This window comes from Pseudozyma flocculosa (genome assembly GCF_000417875.1).
Source record: "Pseudozyma flocculosa PF-1 unplaced genomic scaffold scaffold00025, whole genome shotgun sequence".
NCBI classification, from domain to species: Eukaryota; Fungi; Basidiomycota; class Ustilaginomycetes; order Ustilaginales; family Ustilaginaceae; genus Pseudozyma; species Pseudozyma flocculosa.
Genome location: NW_006920893.1, coordinates 302,623 through 319,264, shown reverse-complemented (window position 1 = coordinate 319,264; position 16,642 = coordinate 302,623). Strand labels below are relative to the sequence as shown.

Sequence of the window (16,642 nt, the reverse complement as noted above, 5' to 3'; positions counted from 1 at the left end):
ACTCTGCGCTTCCTTCTGTCGCCAGCATCGACCGATCGCACACGGCGCTCATCCTTATCGATGGCACAGAAGACACGAGATTTTCCCATGCTCGTGGGCTTCCCTTCGGCATCCGGTCACCATTCGGACGAAGCGGATCTCCAGCGCGAGGCGTATAATCCTGCACACCTTCGCCCCGGCCGGCCAAATATGCGGCACGAACGTGGCTGACCATGCTAAGCGGAGCCGCTCGTCGAGGCAAAGCCTGTCTGCGCAGGATGGTCTCCGGCAAAAATGGCGGCGGGTGTGCCTGGCCTCCTGGCCGCCATGAGGCCGCTCGAGTGAGAATGGCGACAACGGAACGTGTTGCGCAACTGCCTCACCGCCCACCTAGCCGTCCCCTCGGCCTCAGCGCCTTTGTGCGCGTCGGTCAACCCACAGGCAGGGGTCTGCATTCCTTTTATCGCGCCGGCATCGCTGACCTCGTCCACCCACCCTCGTCGGCATCTCCTTTCCCCTCTGCCTCCAGCATCCCCATCAGCGTCTAGCTCTTCCTCTCCTCTGCACGCATCCTTCCTTGAAGGTCCAACCGTCTTTTGCAGCACCTTCCAAGCATTACACCACCCGACCGTTTCTGCGCTCGAGACCGATCTCTGGCCGGGTTACGAGCAAGATGCCCGGTCGCATCAAGCTGTCCCGATGGATGTCGCTGGCCTTGACGGCCCTGCTCATCACCCCTGCCATCCTCGACTACCAGGTGCTGGCCACCACGCACGGAGCCGAGTCGCCGCGCCAACACCATGAGGTCGCCGTTAAGCGAGACGGCGTCGGCAGCGGGCTGAGCTTCGAGGAGCGCGACACCAGCAGCAACAGCAAGACGACCAGCTACTCGTGGACCAAACAGGAGCTCAAGACCGTCGCCGAGGAGACCTTCGAGGCCGGCGACGGACAGATCGAGATCCGCATGCCCGACGCCTACGACCAGAGCGGTAGCGCTCTGCAACTCTCCCAGGGCGGCCGGGAGGGCCTGCGCGTCAGCCCCAGCACCGGCGGTAGCTCCGGTTCCCGTACGCTCATGACCGACCTCTGCATGGGTGGCCCATGCGAGCAAAGCCAAGTTATGCGTCGCAAGAGGTCGTCTCGACAGGTTACTGGTGGCGACGAAGACAAACACGGAGGCGGAGCATCGCTCAAAAGGCGCGATGCGAGCACCGGCAACAACGTCCACTGGATGTGGACTGCCCAGGCACTTGAGGCATTCGCCAAGACCACATTCGGCCGCGATGGAAGGCAGGTCAAGGTCGACATGCCCAAGCGACCCGACCCGCGGGTCAGCGGCGGAAGCAGTGGCAGCTCTGAGGTGCCTGCCGCTCAGCAGCCAAGCGGAGCCAGCACTGTGCCAGGCGGCAAAGGCTCCGGCACCGGCACCGAAGGGAAGGCCGAACCTCTGGGACAGATTCGCGCCAGTGGTCAGGGTTCCGTGCACAACGTGGGCAGGCCAATGGGCATGATGTGCTTCCCCGGCCTCGGCGGTTGCAACAACGACATCCCTTATCGAGTCAAGAGGTCGCTCCGACAGGTGGCGCTCGGTGGACGTGGTTCGAAGTGGATCAGGCGTTCGGTTGGTGCCATCGTCGGCAGGGCTGCCTCCCGTCCCAGTGGCCAGCAAGACCACGCTCAGGACGAAGGCAAGAAGGTATCCAGCAAAAGCACCTCGTCGGATATTAACGCCCGATCCACCGGCGAGGAAAGGGACGATGGCAAGGGATCCGAGCGAACTCGTAAGCTGACAGGCCCCAGTCCGGGTCTCGTTCCTGGTCCGACTTACCTGAGCGCCCTGTATCACGGTCCGCGAGGAGACGTTGGAACGCTGATGTTTGGCCTCGGCGGCTGCTTCTGCGCTACCTGCCTCTACACAGGTGTCGGTGCTGACTCGATCTGGAAACGAGACGTCGCCGTCGTGGCCGACAAGTGACGCCGTTGCCGGCCAGATAAAGCGGGCGCGGCCGCCCCCTTGCACCCTCGACGTCGGTTCAGCACCCTTCCCCGCCATCGCTACGTTTCCGTGCGGCCGGTCCTGGTGACCTCCGCACGGCTTACCGCTGTATCCTCTCAAGAAAACCTCCGGCCTCTAGTTTCCAAGACCCACCTGCCCTGGCGGTTGCGGGCGATGAGAGCCGGCTTGCCCCACTACTCCATCGCTCGTGCTGCCTGCTCGATCTCCGTCTCGTTTCCCGATGCTTCCCTCCGGCGGCGTTGTGGCGAGCATAGCAGTCACTTCCCCTCGCCTCGACGACATTGATCTCGCCTAATGTCGAGCTTCCGCCAACGCCATTCCTTAGCTGCCGCTCTACTGCGTTCCGTGCCATCATCTCTATCGTTCGACCTGGGCTTAACCAAGCCCTTCCACACGTTCTCTGTCTTTCCACTTTTGTCAAAGTCAGCCCTGTTCCGAATTGCAGAAGTCGGTCTCACGTCCTCGATCGAAGTGAAAGGCGGCCGTCCATTCGGCCTACGCGCATGCGGTCAGGTGCAGCAGCCTCGCTCGATCAGGGCAACTACTTGATCTTCCTCCTCTCCTTGTCGGCCTGTTCCTTCCTGAACTGGGTGACGAGCTTGCCGACGTCGTTCTTGAGGTCCTTTTGCAGCTGGGGACGGTATCCGAGGTGGAAGATGACCTCGAGCCATACAAAGAAGGGAGCGAGGACGACGGCGCCGAGGAGGTTGTCGAGGAGGGCGGGGGCGCGCTTCTCGTGCACGCCGTGTCCGTAGAACTGTGCGATCCAGCCGCCGACAAAGATCATGCTGGCCACCTTGACCGCGACGTCGGGGCGGGTCTGGAGCAGGGTTTCCGCGCCGTACCAGATCGAGTACCAGACTGGCGTGTAGAGGGTGGCGGCGACGGGGTCGAGGACGGTATAGTAGGCGAGGTAGGAGGACATGAAGACGGTGGATGCGTCGAGCCTGGCGTGCTCAAACGCCCACTTGGGCAGGATGCTGGCCAGCTGGGAGCCGAAGAGGGAGAGGTAGGATGCCAGGAGCGGCGAGGTGCGCTGGACGCTGAGGAAGAGGGAGCCGCGCGATGCCAGCAGCACGCAGACGCCAAAGATGATGGAGGGCACGCCGACGACGTGGATCAGCACGTTGACCGTGTCGGTGTGGTAGGCGCCGTAGAAGGCCAGCTGCTTGCGCAGGGAGAACGGGTTGATGCTCGCCATGGTCGATGCGGTGGTGACGGTGGATGCGCAGCGTAGCGTTGCGGGGGACGATGGCTGATGGTGGTGGTGGTGCTGGCAAGGACGAATGGGAGGCAAGCCGGCGGGCTGAACAGGGTGCGGGGCAAGCTAGGCCTGGCAGGCAAGCAGGCGTGCCTCGGGCCCCGGTGACTGCCGCATAGCCGACCGACGACGTCAGGGCGTGGAAGCAAAGTACTCGGATCCGAGGCGAGCCAAGGCACCGCACAAGAAGGCAGAGGACGCGGCCAACCAGCCAGCCGGCCGCAGACAACACGCGGCGGCAACGACCTGTGTAGTAGATCGACAGCACCAATATAATGCCTTCATTCACAGCAAGCACGGGCACAGAGATATACAACAGGCCGAGCAAGTGAGGCTGACAAGGCAGGGCCAAACTGCGACCAAGGACCCGCGCCACCACACCAATCCCGAGACCGGCGTCGTCCGTCGCAGCGCGGCATCATCGAAACCTGTGATGACCTATCGAACGAAGGGTAGAAAGCAGCGAGCAGAAGAGCACGTCAGCCGACTGGACCCCGAAAAGAGTCATTGCTGGCAGTGACCTCGCCATTCGCCGTCGCCGTCGTCGCTGCCGCCCTGGCCGCCGCTGGGATGGGCGACCTTTGCCGTCGCCGTCGAGGGATCGTCATGGTATATTAAAGTTGTTATGCAAAGTTGTCACCGGACGAAGGCCTTTGCAGGGGCCAACTCCTCCGAGTCTAATTAAAGAAGGTAATCATTCGATCCCGTGTGACGGTGATGGCGGCGGCGGCGGCGGCGGTGCTTGATGATGGCGGCGACGACGACAGAGGTTCTGCAGAATCAGAGCAGAGGACGAGACAGGTACTCACGGTGTGGCTGGCCCATGACGGGGCCGTCGTCTGTCGTTGTCACCAGACGACGGCCGGGGGAAGGGGCGTAGGAGGAGGTGGTGGAGAAAAGGGAAGGTGCGAGGTCAGGGCGAGCGATGACCTTTTTGTGGCCTGTCTTTTTCTTGCGGCTGGCTGGGAGCAACCTTTTGCCTTGCCTCTGCCTTACGCTGGCCTGCGAAAAAGGGGTGGCTGCGGTTGCAGGGGAGAGGCTTGCCTGCTGGGGCCATCAAGAACGAGCTGCCAAATTGCGAGCGAAATCCGAGCCTGGCTGGGGCAAGGGCTTAGAACGGGGCTTCACTCGGCCGGAAAACAGGTCAAGGAGAGAGTGTGGAGGTGTCGTGCTGCCTGCCTGCCTGCGTGTGGGTCAGCTCAGGGTCGCTGCTGCGTATGGCGTAAAGAGCAGGCCAGCCTGCAGCGCGTTCTCTGGGAGGCCTGGCCTGGCCTGCTGATCCCCTCTGTCGCTCCGTCACACTCGGTCTATCTGGCCACCGCTAGCCTTGCCTCTCTCTGCAAACCGATTCTCGACGTCTTCCCGGCAACGCATCCTATTCAGCGCCCGTATCGGCTCGCTGGCTGGAAGGCACAGCCACGACCATGCCTCCAGCGTCCACGTAGCGAACCTCACTCGACCGAAATGCCCAAACTCGTACGCAAGGGCCAGCGCATCCTCCACGAGCGCACCCTCGCCCGTCAGCATGGCGCAGGCGCAGGGCCCTACCGCTCAGCCCTCCAGCGAGACGCCACCAACGGCGAGGATCACGCCCAACGTCCCCTCTTCCTCGGCCGCGACTCGCTCGCACCTGGCGACGACGACGACGACGATGATGATGACGACGACAGCCCCCAGGAGGATCCCACCTTGCTGCCCTCGGACAAGAGGAGAAGAGAAGCCAGCAAGCGTACAGCAGCCGCCGTAGCAGGGTCTCGAAGGCGAGCTGCCGCACAGCAGATCGACCAGCGGGCCAAGCAAACATCAGGCACGCCCTTGGCCTCCAGACAAGCCCAGTCGGCCTCAAGCGCCGCCACCATCAACGTCAAGCCGGAGCCCGAAATCATCGAGATAAAGTCCGAGTCTGAAGCAGAAACTCCCAACATCGCCAAGGCAGAACACGACGACAGCGACGACGACGTGCAGATCATCGACCCGCCCCAACGAGCCGCCGAGCCAGGCCCTTCCACGCCACCCCCGCCACCCGCAAAGAAGAGGCGCCGCACTGCAGCCAGTCGCACTCCCGCTCGCAGCGCCACTGCAGCAGCCAGCTCAGTCGCTCCAGCCGACAGCGACCAGGCTGCTGTGTCAGCCTCTGCCACCCCGGCACCGCCACCGGCCGAGAAGCCCGCACTGAAACGCGATGCACCGTGGCCCGAGCACTTCCTCCGCCTCGAGCAGACCTTCAAGGCGGTCAACACCGTCTACTCGTTCTGCTCGGCCCGCAAGCACATGGTCACCACCTTTGACACCATCAAGAGCAGCGTCGAGGGTCTCACAAAGCGGCCCCTCGAGATCTTTGACATGGCCCAGATAAAGAGCCTCTGCGGCGACCTTGTCAACTTTGCCTACGTCGAGACCGACATGCTCGAAGTGCACATGGACGCCCGCGGCAACGCCGGCGAGCAGACGCCTGCGACCAAAAAGAAGACGTGGCGGGGCAGCAGGATCGACCAGGCCTACGAGCGCGCCGCCGAGGCTGTTGCCGGCGAGGAAGCCGTAGCAGCTGCGCTCGGCGTGGGCGGCAGCGCAAGCGGAAGCCGAGGCGAGGACGATAGGAGCGCCGCCGTTACCGACGACGCCGGATCCTCCGCGCCCTCGAGCGCGACTGTCACGATGCCGTCTGGCGCTTCAGCGGTCGCCGATTCTGGAGGCGGCTTCCAGGACGTGGCCCCCGAGGGCGACGTGTACGCTTCCGGGCCGAGTCCGGCATTCCTCCCGCCCGCCGACTTTGAAATCGCCAAACAGACCAGTCACCGCAACGGGCGGGTCAGTGGCAATGGCAAGGCCAAGGCGCAGGACCCGTACGTCCTCCTCTTCGAGTTCAACGATGGCACACTGTCGACGGCCAAGGCCACCAACCGCAGCCGACCGGGCATGCGAAAGGGACCCAGCCGCGAAGAGGGTGGCTATCAAAAATTCAAGCGCAACCCCAAGCTGTATTCGATGCCCTCGACCAACTCGATGATGAAGCTGATCGGCAAGCGCAACTTCAAATTTGAGCAGGCGGTGCTAGAGCTGCTGGCCGCGTGCGCCGCCAAGGACGAGGATCCCGTGCAGCTGCTGGTCGATGCCGCCCACGACCACGTACCTCTGAACCCGGAGACGGCCGAGCGCACTACCGGCGACACACCGCAAAAGAGGCGGATCCGGCTCGAGTTCCTGATGCAGAACCCGGACCAGCGCGCCAGCATCGCCGAAATCATCGAAGAGATGCAGCTCGCACCCTGGTGGAAGGACCAGATCGTTCCCGGCGGCCACAAGACGTTCGAGGCTAGGCAAGCACGCCACGCCCAGCTCCACTACCGCCTCTCGGAGGCCGTAGTCACGGCCATGTACGCGACGCGCTCCATTGAGGAGTTCTACACGCACCAGGCGCAGGCGCTCAACGCGCTGCGCGAGGGCAAGAACGTCATCGTGTCGACCTCGACCTCGTCGGGCAAGTCTCTCATCTACCAGCTGCCCGTGCTCCAGGCGCTCGAGCAAGACGCCGAGTCGACGGCCATGTACATCTTCCCTACCAAGGCTCTGGCGCAGGATCAGCGGCGCTCCCTGCAGGACTTTCTATCCAACTGCGAGGGCCTCGAGGGCGCCGTGGTGGCCACCTACGACGGCGACACCGACCGCGAGCTGCGCAACGACATCCGGTCGCGGGCCTCGGTCATCTTCACCAACCCAGACATGCTGCACCAGTCGATCCTGCCGTCCGAGGACCTGTGGCGCCGATTCCTGCGCAACCTCCGCTACGTCGTCGTCGACGAGCTGCACACCTACAACGGCCTGTTTGGTGCGCACGTCAGCTTCATCATGCGCCGGCTGCGGAGGATCTGCAACGCGCTCGGCAACGACTCGATCCAGTTTGTCAGCTGCAGCGCCACCGTGGCCAACCCGCGCGAGCACATGCAGACGCTGTTTGGCGTTGAGGACGTCGAGGTCGTCACCGACGACGGCTCGCCCGCCGGCAAAAAGGAATGGCTGCTGTGGAACCCGCCGATGATTGACGAGACGGATCCGGCGCAGGGCAGGGTCAGCTCCTACGCCGAAGTCTCCAAGGTCTTCCGCCACCTCATCCAGCGCGGCGTGCGCACCATTGTCTTTACAAAGGTGCGCCGGACGTGCGAGATTGTGATGCGCCAGATCCGCAACGACCTGCTGCTCGAGGACCGCCACGACGTCGCCGAAAAAGTCATGTCGTATCGCTCCGGCTACTCGCCTCAGGACCGGCGCAAGATCGAGCAGGACATGTTCAAGGGCCAGCTGCTCGGCATCGTGGCCACCAGCGCGCTCGAGCTCGGCATCGACATCGGCAGCCTCGACGCCGTCATCATGCTCGGCTTCCCGTACTCGATCTCGAGCCTGCGGCAGCAGGCGGGCCGCGCCGGGCGACGCCAGAAGGACTCTCTTGCGGTCTTGATCGCCGACCCGTGGCCCCTCGACCAGCACTACATGCGCTTCCCGGAGGAGGTCTTTGTCCAGCCGGACGCCGCGCTCTCGGTCGACTTGGCCAACGACTTTGTCCTCGAGTCGCACCTCCAGTGTGCGGCCGAGGAGATGCCCATCAGCGTCGAGGACGACACACGCTTCTTTGGCGAGCACCTCGCCACGCTCTGCAAGACGCGGCTGCAGGGCGACGGGAGCGGCTACTACTACTGCCGCGAGGAGCTTCGGCCGAACCCATCGCGCGACGTGGCGATCCGGGGTGCCCGCCAGGTGACGTACGCTTACGTCGACGACACGCCCGGCCGGCCGCCGCGGGTGATGGAGGAGGTCGAGATCGACCGCGCCATCTTTGAGGCCTTTGAGGGCGCCGTCTTCATGCACCAGGGCCTGTCGTACATCTGCCGCGAGATCAGCCACGAGACGCGGATCGCGCGCATGGTCCAGGTCGACGTCAACTACCACACCCGGCCGCGCGACCACACCGACACCGACGCCATGGAGACGTACCGCATCCGCCGGCTGCGCGGCTCGCCGCACCTGGCCTACTACGGCAAGGTGACAATTGCGTCGTACGTGTGGGGCTACTTCAAGGTGGACCGGCGCGCCAACATCCTCGACGCCGTCGAGGTCGACTGCCCGCCATTTGTCCGCCACACGCAGGGCATGTGGATCGACGTCCCCTTTTGGATCGTCGAGGCGCTGGTGGCGATGCGGATCAATGCGGCGGCGGCCATCCATGCGGCCGAGCACGCGCTGCTGAGCCTGACGCCCATGTTTGTCGTCTCGATGGCGGGCGACGTCAAGACCGAGTGCAAGATCGCGGAAAAAGAGTACGCCGCGCGGCCGAGCTCGCGCAAGCGGCCCGCCCGCCTCATCTTCTACGACACGCCCGGCCAGAATGGCGGCGTTTGCGCCAAGGCCTTTAGTCACCTCGACGGGCTGCTGCGGATCGCAATCAGCGTCATTGAGGCGTGCGGATGCGCCGAGGGCTGTCCGTCGTGCGTGACGAGCCAGACGTGCGCGCATGCCAACTTGGTGACGAGCAAGGTGGGCGCCCTCGCCGTGCTGCGCGGCATCGCCGGGCGGGAGCTCTTTGATCCGGACCTCGAGGTGCAGAATGAGCCGGGTCTCGCGTCGGTCTCGACGCAGCAGCAGCAGCAGCAGCAGCGACAGCAGCATCGCAGAGAGGGCCTGGACGGCGTCGGGTCGGGAGAGGGGGCAGGGATCGGCGACGCCATGCCTCCAAGCACGATCAAGGAGGCCGTGCCCGTCAGGGCGGCGAGGGAGCTGGGCGACATTGTCGTCGAGGAAGTCGACGAGGTGCTGCCGCCGAGTCTGCAGGCCTTGGCCGACGCCGCTACCGCCGCCGCCGCTGCAACCGCTGCTGGAGGCGCAGGAGGGGGTCCGATGGTGGGACCCAGCGGTGCGGCAGGCACGGGACCGGGCGGCGGCTTCCTGCCAGGCAAATCGATGCTGTACCGCGAGTAGTCGATGAACCGAAGCGAAGCGATGCGATGCCATTCGATGCGGCCTGCGTGGACGGCCAAGAGCCGGCCCCAGATCCGAGGCTGATGCGAGGTTGAGATGCGATAAAAGTACAGATGAAGCAAACGGCGAGAAGGGGGCGGTCCTTTGGCCACTCGACGGAGGACGGAGGGGGGTTACGCGGCGCTACCTGTCTCCGTCGATGAGCCGTACCCTGCGGAGGCGGACAGACGTGGAGGGAGAGGCGAGAGGGAAGGGCGAGGGATGGGGTCAGCTCCGCTCGGCTCGGTAGGACCACGACGAAAGGCCGACAGCACGACGCTTTGCGACGCACAGGATCTCTGGGGTCCTAAGGTGGTTTCGTCCGCCCGACTTGTACTCCCTCGGCCAGACGTCGACGAAGAAGTAGTCTGCAAGGGTGTCGGGAGGGGGACGGAAAGCGTGGTGTTCAGCTGAAGGAAAGCGGTAAGGCGGGAATGCGATGCGAGGCAGGGCGACGCGAGGCAGGGCGAGGACGAGGACGAGGACGAGGACGAGGACGACTTACAAAAGTGGCCGACGGCTATACCGACGAGGTCACCGATGACGGCTTTGATATCGCCGTTGATCAACCAGCCAAACGCAGCGAGGCTCCAGGGTAGGTAGGGAGCGGTGATGACGAGTATGCCAAAGAGGCCGAGACGGACGTGGCGGTTCCTTCTACTCCACACGTAGACGAGGACGAAGGCGAGCGGGCTTCCGAGAAAGGGGAGACCGACGATGGGGCTGAGCAGGACGAGGAGGGTGGCGCACACGAGGAGCATGTAGACATACGTCGCTCTCCCGCCCCTCGAGCGCGTACCCGCCGCGTCCTCCTCGAGCATGCGCGAGTAGCGCATAAAGAAGAAGAGGTGGAAGAGGAAGTCGATGGAGAAGTTGCCAAAGTAGACAAACGTCGTCAGAAGCCGCCACACCTCGAGCTTGTGGAAGACGAGCGAGGGCGTGTAGAAGAGCTGGAACGACGTAATGGTGTACGTGTACTCGAGCAGCGCCGCTCCGACCGCCAATCCGCCCCAGATGGCCGTTATCGGCGGGAGCGAGTCGAGGTCCATGGCGGTGTCCTCGAGGGGTGATAGCTTGCGGTGGCCGGAGAGAGTGTCTGTGCGGTGGCCTGTGATGGGTGAGGGCGGCGATGACGTGTCGATCGAGGACGGTGGTGCGCTGGTGGGTGGTGGTGGCGAAGAGGCCGCGACCGACGAGCGAGCCATGGGTGGCAGCCCGTCCCGACCCCACATTTTTTTGGCCTGGCTTGCTTGCTTCTTCCTAGCTTGCCTGCTGGCTGTGCTGGCCCAGGCCCGAGTGGCCAGCCAGGGTCCAGCGGCGCATGCTGCTACGTGGCGGCGGCACAGCGGGGCTGCTAAACCTCGGCTCCGTTGCACTCGCACGAGCCTCGACATCTCTCTCTCTCAACTCTCACCACCACCATAACCGGCCACGACTACCGCCGCCGCCGTCGATGCGCAGCCACAAGCGCACGCACGAGGAGTGGCAGCTGCAGCTACCCGCAATCGATCGTCAAGAGCTCATTTGGCATTACAGGAGAACGGCAATGCGACGACCGCGTCTGCCAGCGCGGCGGCTCAGTAGTCGTAGAAGCCCTGCAGGCACAGACGAGAGGCGGCGAATCCTTGGCCTTGTCAGTAAGCTGACCCTCTTCGGCGGGCCAAACCCCCATTCCCATGCTTCGCACTCAGAATGTGGCACTCACCTTTCCGCTCTTCTTGCCGTACCAGCCGGCATCCACCATCCTGCCCAGCAGCACCGCGGGACGGTACTTGGAGTCGGACGTCTCGCGGTACATGGTCTCCATGATGCTGTCGGCGTCGCGCGGGAATTCAACGATGATGGCGTGTCAGTCTGGATGGATGCCTCGCCCCTGCTGGAAGAGCAAGACCCTGCCGGAAGAGCAAGACCCTGCCGCTGCTACTCACCTCAGGCACGTGTCGAGGCCGATAAAGTCGGCGAGGGTGAGCGGGCCCATGGGGTGGTTCATGCCCAGCTTGAGCGTCGTGTCAATGTCCTCCTTCGTCGCGATGCCCTTTTCGAGCGTCATGATGGCCTCGTTGATAAAGGGCATCAGCAGGCGGTTCGAAACAAAGCCTGGAACGTCCTTGGACGTCGTAATCTCCTTGCCGCACGCGCGCGCAAACGCCTGGGCGCGCTCCAGCACGTCGGGCGACGTCTGCAGCGCAGGGATGATCTCGACCAGCTTCATGACGGGAACCGGGTTGAAAAAGTGCACGCCGAGCGCCTGCGGTCGTACATGGGTGGGTGGAGAGGAGTGGGAGCGGAGGCAGGAGCTGCAATTAGCCGGCTGACGGACCAAACGGCGAGCTTGCAGCAATCACCAAACGGGAGACTCACGCGTGCGGGTCCCTTCCACGCCTCTTCGCTGCCGGGCTTGGCGCCGGCGGGGACAGCGGATGCGGCAATCTTGGAGATGCTGATGGAGCTGGTGTTGGTGGCGAGGATGGTGGTGAGGGGCAGGTGGGTTGCGAGGCTGCCAAAGATCTTTTGCTTGATGGCCAGGTTCTCTGTCGCGGCCTGATCGGTGGGGACGAGGGCAAGCAGAGAGACGAGATCGGGATCAGCGTGACTGCCGCTTCAAGAGCTCAGCGCGGCAACTGCAGATGAGACAAGAGGAGGAAGATCAGGAAGGAGAGGACGCGGCGCGCCACTGCTACCCACCTCGATGACCATGTCGGGCGTCTTGGACGAGTCCCTGGCGAAATCCTCTACGCTGGGGACGGTGATGAGGCGGGATCGGGCGAGGTCTGCCTGGTCCTGCTTGATCTTTCCCTTTCCGACGTCCTTTTTGAGGAGTGACTCGAAGAAGGAGACGCCCTTGTCGAGCTGGGCCTGGCTTGCGTCACAGAGGAGGACCGAGGGGATCTCTGCGCGGAGTGCGGCGACATAGGCGATTCCGAGGCCCATCTGGCCCGCGCCGACGACGCCGACCGACTTGATGCCGTGGGCGACGGCGGATGCTGCTGCGTTGGCGGCCATGGCTGTGTTGGCGGCGAGGTCCGTCGATGTGGTGGAGCTGGTGAGGGAGGAGGAGAGGAAGGGGGACCGAGGTCGGGCAGGCTAGGGTGGGGGCGAAGTGAGAAGGATGATGGTACCCGAGTCGAGGCTGGCACAGGGTGCGAAGAAAGGCAAAGGGGGGGCCCCACGCTTTCAGGCCTGGTTGACGCTGGTCGATCTGTGACCCGCCGTCGGCCTGGCTTAGCCAACAAGCCGGGCCGAGGTAACCGACGCGCTTCAGCCGTCTGATCCGCGCCCGATCTGGGGTACATCGGGGTGGTAGGCAGACCACGCTGACATCGGTAGAGGGATGATGGAAAGGCGAGAAAAGTGGAGCGAGGCCAGGCCCGCTTGTCAAGAAGGGTCGACCTCGAGGCCGGGCCGTTCGCACTTTGCCTTCCCACCTTGCACCCATTCGCGGCTCAGCCGTAAACGCCCCTCTGCCCACCGCCACCATCGCCTGCCTATCTCAACACACCATCCCAGATATCGTCACCAGAGCCACACGGTGCGACTGACCGGACCCTCCCACCTGGCTCTTTCTCGCCAGTCAGCCAGCGCCGTCCCGAACGCTGTCCCACCGTTCACCTACCACTTCCGCATTCGCAGCGCTCCCCGGCATCACTAGCGGCCGCAACCCGGCCGCACCCGCCTCAATTATGGCGCAAAACAAACCCAACAAGCTCGCCTTCCTGAGCATGCAGGCACCGCCGGGCTACGTCGCCGGTCTGGGCCGTGGCGCATCCGGCTTCACCACCCGATCCGATATCGGCCCTGCACGCCAGGCCTCGTCCTCTGCATCGTCGGCCAAAAAGGACAAGGACGAAGGTCGCGGCGGCGGCGACGACGAGGAAGACGACGGCCGCTACCAGGACCCGGAGAACGAGACCGGCCTCTTTGCGGGCACCGCCTACGATCGCGACGACGAGGAGGCTGACCGCATCTGGGAGGACGTCGACCGCCAGATGGACGAGCGCAGGCGCAAGTTTAGGGAGCAGAGGGAAAAGGAGGAAATGGAAAAGATGCGCAAGGAGCGCCCAAAGATCCAGGCCCAGTTCGCCGACCTCAAGCGCGGGCTCAGCTCCGTCACCGAAGAGGAGTGGGCCGCGCTGCCCGAGGCCGGAAACATCACGGGCAAGAAGCGCAAGGCCGCCGCCGCAAGAGAGGCGCGCGAGACCCGATCCATTGCCATCCCGGACAGCGTGCTCCTTGGCAATGCCGCCAGGAATGTCGTCGAGAGCACCGTCACCGACGACGCCGACGGCGCCGCTTCGAGCGTCCCGGACGGCGCCATGACTTCGCTCACCGAGATCGGTTCGGCGCGCAACAAGATCTTCAGCCACCAGCTCGACCAGGCCTCGTCGTCGTCGTCGATGGCGTCCGGCAGCGCCTCGACCGTCGACCCCAAGGGCTACCTCACCGAGCTCTCGTCGGTCGCCATCAAGTCCAACACCGAGATCGGCGACATCAAAAAGGCCCGCGCCCTCCTCGATTCGGTCATCAAGACCAACCCAAAGCACGCGCCTGGCTGGATCGCCGCCGCACGCGTCGAAGAGGTGGCGGGCAAGATGGCGACGGCGCGCAAAATCATCCAGCAGGGCTGCGAGCAGTGCCCCAAGAACGAGGACGTCTGGCTCGAAAACGCGCGGCTCAACACAAAGGACAACGCCAAGGTCATCCTCGCCCGCGCCGTCCAGCACCTCAGCCAGTCGGTCAAGATCTGGCTCAAGGCCGTCGACCTGGAAAACGACCCCGAGTCCAAGAAGCGCGTGCTGCGCAAGTCGCTCGAGTACATACCCAACTCGGTCAAGCTGTGGAAGGAGCTCGTCAATCTCGAGGAGAACCCCGAGGACGCGCGGATCCTCCTGTCGGGGGCGGTGGGCGCGATCCCGATGAGCATCGAGCTGTGGCTCGCCCTGGCCCGGCTGTCGACGCCGGCCGACGCCAAAAAGGTGCTCAACGAGGCGCGCAAGACGATTCCGACGTCGCACGAGATCTGGATCGCCGCGTGCCGCCTCATCGAGGAGACTGACGCCAAAGAGGCGCTCGTCGACAAGACCATGGCCGCCGCCGTCAACGCGCTGCGCAAGGCCGGCGCCGTCCTCAGCCGAGACCAGTGGCTGCGCGAGGCGGAAAAGGTAGAGGGCGAGGGGAGCCCGATGACGTGCGCGGCCATCGTCAAGGCGACCATGGAGCTCGACCTCGACGAGCAGGACCGCCGCACCGTGTGGGTCGAGGACGCCGAGTCGGCGCGCGACAAGGGGTGCATCGAGACGGCGCGGTCGCTGCTGGCCTACACGCTCAAGGTCTTCCCGGACCGCGCCAACATCTGGCGGCAGGCGGCGGATTTGGAGAAGCAGCACGGCACGCGCGAAAGCCTCGAGTCGCTGCTGGAGCGCGCCGTGACCAACTGCCCCAAGGCCGAGACGCTGTGGCTCATGTACGCCAAGGAAAAGTGGCTCGCCTCGGACGTGGCGGGCGCGCGCGCGGTGCTGATCCGGGCGTTCGACAAGAACATCGGCTCCGAGGAGATTTCGCTGGCGGCGGCCAAGCTCGAGTCCGAGACGGGGCAGAAGGTGGCGGCGGCGCGGCTGCTCGAGCGCGCCCGGATCGAGGTGGGCTCGCCGCGCGTGTGGCTCAAGTCGGCCGTGTTTGCGCGCAACCAAGGGCGAAAGGCCGAGGCGCTCGACCTCGTCCGGCAGGCGCTGGCCAAGTTCCCGACGTACGACAAGTTCCACATGATGCACGGCCAGCTCCTGCGCGCCGGGGCCGCCGACGGGGACGACGACGGCGGCGCCACCGGTGCTGACGCGGCGTCGGGCAGCAACAACCCCAGCAACCCCAGCAACGACAAGAACATCAAGGCGGCGCGCGAGGCGTACGCCAAGGGCGTCAAGGCGTGTCCGCACTCTACGCCGCTGTGGCTCCTCTCGTCGCGGCTGGAAGAGGAGGCGGGGATCCAGATCCGTGCGCGTGCGATTTTGGAAAAGGCGCGGCTGCTCAATCCGAAAAACGACGAGCTGTGGAGCGAGTCGGCGTCGGTCGAGGAGCGGAGCGGCTCGGTGGCGCAGGCGCGGACGATGGTGTCGCGCGGGCTGCAAGAGTGTCCGACGTCGGGGCTGCTGTGGAGCCAGTCGATCTGGATGGAGCCCAAGCCGGCGCGCAAGACGCGGAGCGCCGATGCGCTCAAAAAGACGGGCGACGACGCCCGCGTCATCTGCACCGTGGCGAGGCTGTTTTGGAACGACCGCAAGATCGACCAGGCGCGCAAGTGGTTCCAGCGCATGGTCAAGGCCGACGCGAGCTGGGGCGACGGGTGGGCGTGGTGGTTCAAGTTTGAGCGCCAGCACGGCAACGAGCAGGGTCGCGAGGCGCTGCGGGAAAAGTGCGTCGAGGTGCGACCCAAGTACGGCCGCGTGTGGCAGGAGGTGGCCAAGGATGCCAGCCGACCCGACCGGGCCATCGGCGAGGTCCTCGAGGCGACGGCGGACCGACTCGAGGTGGTTACCTAGTTTTCGTTCGCCGTGGTCGTGGTCGCGGGCGTCTTCGTCGTCCGACGACGACGCATGTGCCGTGCCATGCTGTGCCGTGCCGTGCTGTGCCGTGCCGTGTCGTGCCGCGGTCGGATACTCGGCAAGGCAGAATCACTTGTCGGTCGAGCTTGAATGATGACGATGGTGGCGCTGCAGTGATGCTGCTCCGATGTTCGACTCGAATGTGCAGGGAGCGAGCGAGCGAGCGAGCGAGCGATCGGGCGGGCATTGACGGTCCGGTCGAGGTGGCCAAGTCGCTGGCGGATGGGCGCGGGTGAGGAGGGCATGGAGGAGAGACGGGAGGAGGGGAGAGGCGAAACGACGAGAGAATGGAGGGCGGAGGGCGAGGCGCAGAGAGGAACCTGTGAGAGGAAGAGAGAGGCTAGCGCAGCAATGTCGGCGTGGAAGAAGGCAGGCCCATTCCACCCAACGAGGCCATCCCCCAAACGCGCGCACGGACGGGGCGTCGCCAACGCAACGCCCCAACAAAGATTTCAACAGCAAGGTGGTTTGGCTGACTGGTCAGGTCACTGGTCGCTGCGACGACCGATGCTCAAGAGGAAAAACAAGTTATACACGCTGGCCGCGCTCTCCCAAACGAAACAGAGAGGATAAGTGCCGACCGCAAGAGAAAGGGGGAGGGGTGGAATGGGGGGAATCGACGAAAAGAGACGGGGCGGACGCAAGGCGATGAGAGCGCGACGAGAAGAGGCTGAAAGGAAGGCTGCGGGCCGTAGAATCAGGTGAGGCGTGTTTTATACAGGAATGCGAGTGACGAGAACAAACACGGAGCGAGGCAGGGACACGGCAAAAACGGACGGAGAA

The 16,642-nt window shown here is 64.5% G+C and overlaps 6 protein-coding genes across 6 annotated transcripts; 3 read left to right on the top strand and 3 right to left on the bottom strand.

The window, feature by feature from the left end:
• Positions 1–652: 652 nt before the first annotated feature.
• Positions 653–1,954, top strand: PFL1_06348 (uncharacterized protein; the record flags this gene model as incomplete). Its single annotated transcript, XM_007883889.1, has 2 exons — positions 653–1,760; positions 1,899–1,954. 2 exons carry the CDS (start codon positions 653–655, stop codon positions 1,952–1,954), a joined length of 1,164 nt encoding a protein of 387 aa, XP_007882080.1.
• A 583-nt stretch (positions 1,955–2,537) lies between these two features.
• On the bottom strand, positions 2,538–3,197 carry PFL1_06347 (uncharacterized protein; the record flags this gene model as incomplete). The annotated part of the gene is made up of 1 exon (XM_007883888.1): positions 2,538–3,197. The coding sequence occupies one exon, from the start codon at positions 3,195–3,197 to the stop codon at positions 2,538–2,540; it is 660 nt and encodes a 219-aa protein (XP_007882079.1).
• A 1,524-nt stretch (positions 3,198–4,721) lies between these two features.
• On the top strand, positions 4,722–9,224 carry PFL1_06346 (uncharacterized protein; the record flags this gene model as incomplete). Its single annotated transcript, XM_007883887.1, has 1 exon — positions 4,722–9,224. The coding sequence occupies one exon, from the start codon at positions 4,722–4,724 to the stop codon at positions 9,222–9,224; it is 4,503 nt and encodes a 1,500-aa protein (XP_007882078.1).
• Positions 9,225–9,407: 183 nt separating this feature from the next.
• On the bottom strand, positions 9,408–10,312 carry PFL1_06345 (uncharacterized protein; the record flags this gene model as incomplete). The annotated part of the gene is made up of 3 exons (XM_007883886.1): positions 9,408–9,435; positions 9,556–9,631; positions 9,769–10,312. 3 exons carry the CDS (start codon positions 10,310–10,312, stop codon positions 9,408–9,410), a joined length of 648 nt encoding a protein of 215 aa, XP_007882077.1.
• Positions 10,313–10,840: 528 nt separating this feature from the next.
• Positions 10,841–12,266, bottom strand: PFL1_06344 (uncharacterized protein; the record flags this gene model as incomplete). Its single annotated transcript, XM_007883885.1, has 5 exons — positions 10,841–10,858; positions 10,969–11,074; positions 11,192–11,511; positions 11,625–11,804; positions 11,949–12,266. The coding sequence occupies 5 exons, from the start codon at positions 12,264–12,266 to the stop codon at positions 10,841–10,843; spliced, it is 942 nt and encodes a 313-aa protein (XP_007882076.1).
• Positions 12,267–12,943: 677 nt separating this feature from the next.
• Positions 12,944–15,796, top strand: PFL1_06343 (uncharacterized protein; the record flags this gene model as incomplete). Its single annotated transcript, XM_007883884.1, has 1 exon — positions 12,944–15,796. One exon carries the CDS (start codon positions 12,944–12,946, stop codon positions 15,794–15,796), a length of 2,853 nt encoding a protein of 950 aa, XP_007882075.1.
• Positions 15,797–16,642: the final 846 nt, after the last annotated feature.